The sequence below is a fragment of the Leptinotarsa decemlineata genome, unplaced genomic scaffold, assembly GCF_025532065.1.
Source record: "Leptinotarsa decemlineata unplaced genomic scaffold, Ldec_3_MD MMD2_P_RNA_scaffold_2, whole genome shotgun sequence".
In the NCBI taxonomy this organism is placed as follows: Eukaryota; Metazoa; Arthropoda; class Insecta; order Coleoptera; family Chrysomelidae; genus Leptinotarsa; species Leptinotarsa decemlineata.
In genome coordinates this window covers 12,673,485-12,685,590 of record NW_027412529.1, presented here as the reverse complement: position 1 = coordinate 12,685,590, position 12,106 = coordinate 12,673,485, and the positions used below count along the sequence as shown (strand labels likewise).

Below are 12,106 nucleotides of genomic sequence, written 5' to 3'. Positions count from 1 at the left end.
AAACAGCACTTTCCAAGAAAGCGGAATCAGGAGTTATTGAAGCTGATATGAGAGGAAAGCACAAACATCATCCAACTATTGACCCACAAATCAAACAAAGCGTTATAGATTTTATAAATAGTATTCCAAAAATTGAATCTCACTACTTGAGAGCCCAAACCACTCGAGAATTTTTCTACAGAGATTATAGACGAGTTCGTGAAACTGATGGTTTAACTTTTGCCAGGTCTTCAACATTCAATAGGATATTCAACACGGAATTCAACATATCTTTTTTCGTCCCGAAAAAGGATCAGTGTGATCTGTGCGAAAGGTACAAAAACTCAGATGAAGAAGAAAAGCCCAAGTTAGGTCAAGAATATGAACAGCATCTGAAAGAAAAGACTTTGGCAAGATCTGAAAAAGAAAATGACAAAAATAGAACCGATGGTACCATCGTAGCAGTTTACGACTTGCAAGCTGTATTGCAAATTCCTAAAGGAAAAGTATCCTTATTCTTTTATAAATCCAGGATTAACTGATCCAATTTTACAATCAGTGATTTAAGGGCAAAAAATGTCTTGTCTTATTTTTGGGATGAAACCGAAGGAAGGAGAGGAGCTGTTGAGATTGGGAGCTGTATACTTGACTATATTAAATCTCAGGCAGACCAGAATCCGAATAGAGAAATTGATATAATTTTCTATTCGGATAATTGTGGTGGTTTGATTTGAATACTTGTATTATTTTCGCTAACTAATCTGCCAATATTGCTCTTTTGTTAGTCACAAGAGTTGCTCTAAGAGTTGGACTATAATAAACAATACAAAATACTATTATATTTTAAGTTCATGTTGCTACTTCAAAAGAGAGTTAACTCAAAACTAAACTCAACAAAACAGGTTCAACTCAAAATAATAAAAAAAAATACGCACACATTTATTAGGCAAAATGAAATAACTACAAAAATCAAATTTTTAGCCCTAATGTATGAATAAAATTTGAGAATCTTACAACATCTTTCCTGACCTTGCATTTAAAAAGAATTATATCATTCAGAAAAATTTTACTGCGTACAGGGATACGGGAATAAGTTTTTCGTCTTTTCTAGAAAAATAGCTTTTTTGAGTTAATACCTGTTTAGATCTATATATATATATATATATATATATATATATATATATATATATATATATATATATATATATATATATATATATATAATAATACATCATACACAGAATTAAATAAAGATCCAACAACCTCCATCCAAAGAAAATGTAATGCCTTCATTAATGAATTAAAAGATAGTAACTATATTGATGAAACAATAAGAAAAACTTACTTGCTGTAATGGTATCGCTCCGAGGTTCTATGCTTTGCCCAAAATACATAAACCTACACTATCGGTGAGACCTATTGTAGCCTCTATAGGTGCGCCTACTGAGGCTCTAGCCTCCCTTTTAACTAGTATTTTGACCAAAGCATATGACAATGAGTACTATATAAAGGATTCATTTGAAGTAACGAAAAAATTTAATAACACTATTTTACCTCCAAACTATATCATAGCTAGTCTGGATATAGTCTCCTTATTTAGTAACGTTTATTTAGAAGCATGTCTAAGATCAATTCATAAGAATTGGAGCAGCATTTGTAATCATTGCAACATTGATGAAGAAACCTTTTCCAAATTATTAACCTTCCTTTTTAACAGTACATATTTTTTCTTCAACAACAAGATTTTCAAGCAAACCTTTGTAACTCCCATGGGAGCATCTATTTCCCCAATGTTAGCAGCATATGTGATTGATGATGTGTTGGACACAGTATTACCAGTCTTGTCTTTTAAACCTCATTTTTTGAAAAAATATGTAGATGATATCATAGTTTCATTGCCCCATGATGGCATCAATGAGATTCTTGACACTCTCAACAGTTACGACCCATACATTCAGTTTACGATAGAAACAGAAGATAACTTTCAGTCAGTACCATTCCTCGATACAAAGTTCATCAGAACAACAGATAACAAAGTCTTAATTGACTGGTACAGAAAACCTTGCAGCTCAGGTAGATACATGAACTACCTATCGTATCATAAACATTCAATGAAAGTGAACTTGGTAAAGCAACTGAAAAATAGAGTGCTAAAAATCTCAGATATAAGCTTCCATAATAAAAATCTTAAACTTCTTGCAAATCTTGTCATAGAAAATTCTTATCCAATTCGTTTGGTGAATAATATTTTGTTCAGTACACCAACATCTCTAGAAAACTATAATTTAACTTCCAATTTAACCCTTCCTGTCAATGACAATATAACTGGTGATGCTCCAGCCCAATTCATTACGTACTCGCAATGGAACGGATACGAAAAGAAGATTGGGCTAATATGTGGTCAAGGAAGAAGAGAAAATGTGAAGATTGGACGGGATGGTAGACAGTGTTTTCGATCAATTAATAATAGATATATGTATGACTGGTGATTCCTCTTCGGACGAGTCAATGGATTCTGAAACTTCATAAGCAAAACATAGGTAATTCTTTCTTTGCTTTGTAGTTCTCTTTCTATATAGAAGAAACACCATAGCAGTGTTCAACTTGTTTTGTATTGTTCAACATGGGTTGTCAGTATTTTAATTCAAGTTTGAAGTTCGTTCACTACAAGTCTGACCAATGGTTAGATTAATGGAAATGCATAAAATAACAGTTCTACAAATGATTGTTTACGGAGATGAAACCCAAACACAACAGGAAGTAGCTCGTATATTTCATGAGAAATTTCTTAATTCACCGCTCATATCTCAAGGAATAATAAGCAAAATATAGAAGCAGTTTCGCGAGCTTGGTCATGTGTGGCAGATAAAAAACGCAGCTGTTAATGCAATAAGTGATGTACTCAAATTAGATGTGATGCTTGAGTTTGAGGAAAATCCACATACATCGAGTAGACAGGCATCCACTACATTCAATGTTAGTTGTACATCGATAGTAAACATATTGGAAGAAAATAAAATGCATCTCTATAAAATGATACCCGCTCAGGAGCTCATGAAAGACGATTTTGATAGAAGAACTTATTCTTGTGAGCAACTGATTGACATGTTGAATAACAATATCATCCAATTAAAAGACGTTATGTTTTCTGATGAGTGTACTGTCAACGGAAAAGTCTCACTGGATGAGAGAAAAACACACGAGAAAAACACACAACCTGAGGTTGAATTCTCATCCAATTGGAATACTAATTTTTGATCAATTACGATAGCTTCTAAAATAAACTTCATCACTTTGAAGTCAAAACGCGGCTAAATTATATTAATGCAGCTCAGGAGTGGTGGGAATCACCAGTCGTATCAAAAATTCAAATCTCAGGCTCAGAGTATAAGCGAACCCACTCGAGCAAATACTAATGAAGAAAAATAGTAAATCCCTGTCAAAGACAAAGTATATTTTGTAAATTCGAACAGCGAGGGAGAAAAAAGATTTGTTAATTGAAAGTGAACAAACCGAGCGTAATGGCAAAACAGATCGATAATACTTGAGTATTTGTTTTGAGTTTCTCTATTATGTGTTTATAAAAAACTGACATTTTATAATATGAAATATGAAAATGTTTAACAGTTATTGGGGAGGTTTCATGAGTCTAGATGATTGTCACGGTATTGTATTGAGTGAATTGATAATAATAGTGAACATAATTAATGTTAAGAGGCAACATTTTCAGTTTCCTTTGGTGAAATATCAATAGTATTTGGTGATATACAACATGTTTTCTAAATGAAAGTGAAGATCTTGTGATTACTCGTTCAATAAGTCTTTCAATTTATTATTTAACACTTGATAAATTTTGAAAATAAAACTAGCCGTTTCTGAGTAGTTAGCACTTTTATATTCTTTGTAGAATCTCCAAATAAATACCAGCGATCGGCCAACACGTTTATATTAGCTCCACTTGTATTTTTGTTTGTTTGTAACCGACTCCTTTGGACTCGATTTTTTCTGTTACAGATGCTCGGCTTAGCATGGATATCACCGGTAGCCTGACTAAGCACGAATAACATCGTCATATTTTAACCAAATCACATAAAATAATAATGAATTATACACTAAAAAAAACAATTGTTTTTTGTCAACGTTTCGAATTTAATTAAATTCTTCTTCAGGGCTTGAAAAGTAGTTTCTTCGTGTTAATATTTGTTCCATTCTCATTTGAACTCATTTTATTTTGTTTCAAATTGTATGTATTTGAATCGACACGAGTACTTTCGAGTATCGGGCGTGCGTGTTTGGTACCACGAAACGAGGGACTTACCGCCTCTCTGCCAGTGTCTAAAAATCTACCGGCCCAGCTATATAGCTCAACTCACCAAGGTATGTCATGAAAGTACAACACAGTAATATTATTTCCTATTTATAAAGTCTCAGTAATCTTATTATATACAGTCTGCTAATATTAAAAAACACCACCTAATATTAGTATTTTAAAAACCATTAGAAATATTAGATATATTAAAAAAAACATTGCAACAACCAAATTTTCGAGACAACATCAACACAGAACGACATGACACAAACGACATTTCGTTTAGATATTAGAATGAAATTAATTGTTAATCCTACTAATGCTACTTCTACTAACAGTATAAATGCTTAAAGTTTGTGAGGATGGATGGATGTAATCTATGTATTTACGTTTTTTAGTTTTTAACGCCTAAACAGCTCAACGGATTCAAATGGATGTTGGATATATCATGACCTGGAATAACACATAGGGTAGGTTCCCACGGTAACGCGGGTAAAACAGCGGGGAACAGCTAGTATTATATGAGTGGGTACCTACTGATTGACTGACACTCTTATATTAATGTACAACCGAAGTTACTAGACCTATAATCTTGAAATATGCAGGTAGGTTCTTTTTATAGCGTAAGTAAGCATCAAGAAAAAGAATTAGGAATTTCCTTTCCACCCCCTAGGGGGAAAAATAGGGGTTCGAATATTGTATTGAATTTCGTCAGTTTTGAAGTTGTTAACCTGAAGTTTTGGGTTAATATTAAAATATTGTAACTATTTGTTCAAAATAATCTGAACGAAACCTTACGTGACAAACCAAATTATACGCGGGCGAAACCGCGGGCAACAGCTAGTAATTTATATTTTTACTTTGAAAATACAGTAATTGAAAAAATATGCCAACTGCACTGAGTAATGATCAGCTTCGAGAATCGAATTGTGTTACTTATAACAAAATTTTGCAAAACTAACACAACCGTCAACGACGTCTGCTCTCACGCGTCTGCCCGCATTCGGGTCGCGTTCTTGGCGATGACGCTTCATTGCTTAGACCGTCCCTTTACTCCTGCGCGTCGTCCTCCGTCGTCTTACAGTAGACGCGACGCGTAATGGCTATCTGCATTGCGTCAAGTTAAACTTATAGTGATAACTTTCAAACGATTCGTCCAAATTACTTATCGTGTAATACAAAGTTTACCTATATTGAATACTTAGAACGACAATTGTATTTTTTTGATAAGAATTTGACAGATATTCTAAAATGTGCATTTTAAAAAAGTATACAATTTAATTGCATTCATAACTCAGTATTTTGCATATAGTGGCTACCACATAGGAGGTAGCTATATGCTATCGCGGACTTCTATTTAGAACTATTCAAGATGAAGAATCTTACGATACATTATCTGCATGTAAATCCAACGGTATAGATAGCCCACGTCAAGATAGCTCGCAAGGAGCGAGAATTTTTTCGACTTACCTAATACTTATCATTATATTATGACCAAAATTACACGAAACCTTTGTGACTTGTAGTCTATATGCTATTTTGATGTAAAAGCTGTATTTATGTTTATCTATTTTAAGTTTCATCTGAATCAGTTCAGTCGTTTAGGCGTGAAAGAATCGCAAACATACACACATGTATCTATCCTCACAAACTTTCATTTTATCACTGGCCATCATAACAAAATCAGTAAATAAAACATCACAAATAACGAAAACACAAAACAAACGTGACTTCAGGCTGACGCCATTTTGTCCATTTGTCGATGCGCTGCCGGTAGCTTTTTATCTGTCTTGCCCTTCAAACTATCTCTCTCTAACCACAAAGATTATACCGCAATACTTTTTATTCATATTCAATACTTAACAATCAAATTAAAAAGAAAAAGATTTGGAAAAGCTGAATATATTTATTTGAATTAATAAATCGAAGAGGTTTTGTATTAAAGTGTATAATTTTTTTTAAAAGCAAAGCGAAAGCGCTTTGCAATAATTTAAAAAAAAATATACACTTTGATACAAAACCTCTTCGATTCATTAAATCAAATTGAAGTCTGGCAAATTAATTTTAGATCATTTTATGTTCAAAGAACATAATATAAAAATTACAGACATTCAAAAATACTTTGAATTTTTTATGTAAAAAAAAAAATAAAAAATCGCGTATGGCACAAAATTAACAACAATAAAAATGCCTGGCAATAAGAAATTGATGTCTGGTGGATCTATCTAAAGGCAAAAAATTAAAAATTACGCTTTAAAAAATTCTTTTAAAGTTAAGGATTTTCACCTGTGCAGGTAAGATGCGCATTAATAAACGCAACCACTACCGCCAGCCAGGTAGCCCGGACTCTAACCGAAAGAGCAAGAAAGACAGCATATCAGAAAACCAACTGTTCTGAAATTCTTTCTCGGAAACGTTGCTAGTTATATAGTCACATATCAGAATCAAGAGAACTCACCTATCTCATTGATTCCTCATGAAACTCGACGCATAAAAATTATTTCTCAGCTTATTGCAGACTTTCCATATGTGACCATTGTGTCATAGTACATGATTCGTGTTTAAGATTCAGTGTTTCTCACAAATTCTGAAATCATCTTGATTTTTTTTCATCCAAATCATCATTTGTTTATATTTTTTGAGGCTCAGTGAAACTACTGATGCTATGGAGGTAATTTATTGAGTCGTAAGCATAATTATATAACAATTTCTCTGTAGCATGGTCAGAAATTGAATCCTGCCATTTGATAAGAGATTATATTTTTGTTAATATATATATATATATATATATATATATATATATATATATATATATATATATATATATATATATATATATATATATATTCTTTGTATTTTGTTTCCTATCAATAAAAGCAATTATTATTATTATCATCATTAAATAACAGGGATACCAGTATAGTACCTTGAGGCCCGCCTGATTCAATAATACTGAATGATTTGAAAGGTTATTCTTCCTTTCCTTAATAAGTTGAATGCTCAATAACAGTCAATAAATGAGCCACAAATATTCAATTTGCTGTCTAGAGTATCCGTCAGGTGTTCATTGAGACATGTTTTGGTGCTTTCAATTTAACTGACTTTATGTTGATTTAGAAAATGAATCAGATTTACAGGAAAAAAGTTAATTTTGTATGACAAACTGAATTTTTCTGTATATCCAGACCTGCAATATTCTTCTTGACGCGTATTTGATCAACAAAGTAGGCGTCTTCAGGAAATGAAGTTTTTTTCAACAACGCATGTTCTGTGAAAGGTTTCGAGAAGGTGGAATGTTGATATTTCTCCACTTATTTTCCATGATAAGTGTCTAATTGTAAAGAAATTCAAGACTGTTCTAGCCATGTCAGGTTGCGAGTCTTTCGTTACACCATCATAAATATTAATTTCTATACATTTTCTTTCAGTTTTCTGAATCTGATTCATCATCATTTGTCGGATTATCTTCAGTTCATCATTTTCAGATTGAACAATAATATATTTTTCACATTCCACGCGAGTTAATCAATATTAACATTTATCTATTACCCCAAGTCTGTATTTTCTGTAGAAGAAGGAATTGAATCAACACAAGGTTACTGTTTTGGAAATTGATATTTCGATACATCAATTTGACAAATATTTTCAATGACAGCAATCATCAGTTCAAGAATCATTTATTTGTCAAAATGAAAAGATTCACTAAGCAAGAAAAAGTTTCCTCAGACCACGATGATGGCGATTCTCAGGACGAATATGTGTCTGAGAGAGAGAAGAAACAACAAGACTTCAAAACTGTCAAGATAACGCTGGAGGCTTATCAAAATATAGTTAATTTTTTTCCCACTGCCGATATCAGAACTCAGTGCACTTTTGATGGAAGAATAGTGGGAGAAACAACTTGGATACCAGTGACTGGTGATAGTTATCTGCCGATAGACAAAACATTTTCTTTTACTTTCGACAAAACTTCACCTAAAGACATCGACAAACTCATATCGTTACCTGTGCTAATGACAATTTCGCAATCAACGGGAAGTTTCCACCCATTTTCATATGATTACCTCCAAATCAACACAGACTCCAGATACGCTACCAATACAAGGCATCTAGAGAGTATTGTTGAAATATATGAAGAATTCACAGGTCAGACAATTCCAAGAAGTGATTTATCAGAGCAACGTCCCAAGAAAACCAAAAGAACGACAAAAACAAAGTCCTCTAAGAGGGACAGATCCACCCAGGGATCTGATTCATATTCAAAAGAAACTGTACCTCGTCATTTGAGTTCCAATCCAATAGTACCAGAATTGCCATCAGAATATCTAGAAGATCCTGTCATATACGGAATGTGTACTATAGATTTTTTGCCGTTATTTCAGGGAAAAACTACTTTCTCGGAAACTTTGCTGATACGCCCGATAAAAAAATACGATGACGAGAAAATGGTTTCCTTCAAAGCACATCCTAAAATAATAGTGACGGTTTCCACTGATGTTAATCTCAGTTCTCTTGGGGTTGCAATTATGAACATTACGGTGGAAGCAATCTATAACATACCTTCACTGATGAAACCTGAAACGGATTACAGAGTGAATGTACTCCTACCGAAGGCAACCACCAAAAAAATTCCTATCTCTTTTACGAATTCCCGATACACATTCAACACACGAGGATGTACAAATAGGTGTTGGCCGAATATGCAACAAATTGGACTCAATGCAAATACAACGAAATATGTTTCCAGCACCAGCAAAGACGAACTTCTAAATAAGGTCGGAGTCGACATTGTTTCATATTTGAACGAAGATGGGCCAACCTTGGTTTTCAATACAATGAGAAGGAGTTTGATAACGGAAAGTGGTTGGGAAGAACTCATAGAGCATGTCAACAGTCATCGAAAGATAGTACTGGAGTTTTTAATAAACCAAAAAGGTACTAGAAAATCCAACTTCAATATCCCAAGACCTGATAAGGAGGCTTCAATACCTTCCCTGAAGTATGCCAATGAATTTGGCAAAAAGTTGCGGCCACCTTCCTTGCATTTCATGTCTATACTAGATGTATCTTCGCTGTTGTATCCGGGAGTTTCGAAAGTTCGCATAGCGGCTCCTGTGTGCAGCTACAACTCCGAAGAGGTTTCAAAATATAGTGGTCAAGATGATACTTCACCCAATATTATAATAAAAAAAAGTAGTCCGTCTAGAGAAGCTGTCAATAGGTCAAAGGATAAACCTAATAAACTCAAGGAGAAAGACTCAGAAAAAAGTGAGAAGTCGTCTGTGAAGAATAAAGAAAAAGATCCTAAAGAGAAAGATCTGAAAATGTTCTTACCTCTGAAACCAGAAGCTGAACCAAAACCGGATCCCATTGTACCAATCCTTAACGAACAAGAAAAACCCTGCTTCATTCTTGTGGAGATTGAATTATCCAAATGCATTGAGCCCTCAAGAAATCTAGAGGATCTAAGAGATAGTACGCATGAACTCATACGAACAAAACCTCAATTTCCTACAAAACTGGTTCTATGTAAGTGTTTGATCGAATCCTACTACAAAGAATTACTGGATGAAATGATGAAAGATATTGAAAAGAAGTTTCAAAGATTTTTGACTGAACACCCCGACCGCAAATTTTCCTCGAATAAAACCTCAGATTTCATTGATTTTCTGCAAACCATTGGAACGTATCAGACTTATTCTTCTTCCATGATGAAAGTCGCAACTTTGCTATCCACAAGCGAATTCAAACCTGGTGGATTCGAAAATACCAGCAGAGGTTACCAAACTATTCCAGATTTGTTTGTTTATTTGATATCAGAAATGAATGATAGTCTGAATAAACTCACATGCCATGAAAAGGAGAATAAATGTGAGGAGAACATGCTGGAGAGAATCATTTTCTATGCCAAGGAAGCTGTGGAAATGAGAAATACTGATTTAGCAGATAGATATTTCCTTGAACGAATTTGTAGAAATAAACAAAATTCTGACTACTGGTTCGAATATGGCGTATTTTTTCTTGAACTGAAAAAAACCGACAGAGCTTTTGAATGCATGAAGAAAGCTTTAACGACAAACTCTAATCATGGAAATAGTCTCATAGCTTTAGGAGTGCTCTTAGATAATAAAGGCCAGAAAGAAGAGGCGGAAATGTATTTCTTAAACCTCATGATACTGCTACCGAAATGGGTGGAGGGTTGGGGTGTCCTCTATATCTTTTATACAAAACATGATTGCTATGAAGGCATGGATGTAGCGCTAGAGATGGCGAATAAATATTTAAATGAAAATGCTGCTGCCAAATTACCTGAAGATTTAGCGTGGACCTCCAACATCTGCCCGAATACTATATTTCTTCGAACAGCAATCGTTTTACTGAAGATGAGATTGTATGACTGGGCGGAAATCGCTCTGGCTGAAGAATTGACTACACATTTTGGATTGGTACACTACTTACTGTCGGCTATTTGTTATTATAAAGGACTTTATTCTCATGCCTTGGAGCATTTAGAGGAAGCAAAAAAAAACTACGGATCGAATTATGCCGTGGCCAGTCTATCCGGACATTGCTTTTTTGCTCTCAACAGAGAAGAAGAAGCAAAAAATGAATACTATCATGCTATAGCAGAATTCGATGGTCCGAAAGACAATCATTTGGTTCATCTGAACCTTACACTAATTTTTGAACGTGCCGGAGACGATCAGAAAGCAAAGAAGTTCGCTTTGTTGGCTTGTCAGTACAATCCTACTCCTTACACTTGGTTGAAAGCAGGGCTTTTCTATCTACGGGAGAATGATTTGCTGAGTGCGGAAGAATGTTTCAGCGAAGGAAATGTGAGAGATCCTAGTCACTCAGAACTGTGGGGAAACCTATGTTTGGTAAATTTCAAACTTCGTAGGCTGCATGAAGCGGAAATATGTTACAACCAAGCGATACGAAATGGCTTGAAAAATAGTGAGCTTTTAGAAAATATCGAAAAGGAACGGAACAGTGACTGATATATAAATATGAATTGTTTTTATTAACCCTGGGGGTAAACGAAATATAGACAGTTGAAGACTACTCTAAAATGTTCAATAGCTTCAACGGGACGATTACACTCGAGTGCCAAGTCATATTTCAGATGAGACTACTTGAGTTTCGAGATGATTTACGTTAATAATAAAGCAAATTATTTTCTTATTATTGGGAGAATTGAACAGATATTCAGAAAACTTTCATCGTTTTTTGCTGTAAAAGATGTCCGATATTTACATTCTATTCATACATACAATCTTTCTCACTGTATAAATTTGTTGGATGTTCATCTAAAGATGACGACCTGTCTCTGTTTCTCTGTTGCATTTCTCTGTTGTGGAATTGGCCGCAGTGGTAGTGCGCCCGACTCACGATCGAAAGACCGTGGGTTCGATTCCCACCTCGATCAGATATTTTTCTAGAGAGAATTTATCTGGTTGAAGCTGGAATGATTCTGCAACCGTGTTAGAAATCACACATTAAAAGGTAAGACCTCGTTAGTCCTTAGCTCGCACAAGTTTCTCAACTTCTGAGAGTTGTCGTATGGGGGCGACAGCTGATTAACGAAAAAACAGATTTTAAACAGATTGCGTGAAGCCGAGGCCTCTAGTATACAGCCACACAATCTAGTGGATAGCCCTGTAATTATATTGAGTCAATCCCAATAGAAAAGAAAGAAGATGACTGATATCTTAGTATGAATTGTTTCCATGAAACCTGGCAGAACTCTAAGTAACTGAAACCCGTTTTCGTGAAGAAATACCTGAAATTTCGATTGGTTCCATGTAGTGATGGTGA

General features: G+C 34.4%; 2 protein-coding genes across 3 annotated transcripts in view; one reads left to right on the top strand and one right to left on the bottom strand.

The window, feature by feature from the left end:
* LOC111513200 (beta-1,4-galactosyltransferase galt-1) overlaps nucleotides 1-12,106 on the bottom strand; it is a 318,653-nt gene that overhangs the window by 244,493 nt on the left and 62,054 nt on the right. The gene's annotated exons all lie outside the window — the stretch shown is intronic.
* On the top strand, nucleotides 7,480-11,353 carry LOC111513475 (cilia- and flagella-associated protein 70). The gene has a single exon (XM_023169696.2). It carries the CDS (start codon nucleotides 7,978-7,980, stop codon nucleotides 11,287-11,289), a length of 3,312 nt encoding a protein of 1,103 aa, XP_023025464.2. The 5' UTR covers nucleotides 7,480-7,977; the 3' UTR covers nucleotides 11,290-11,353.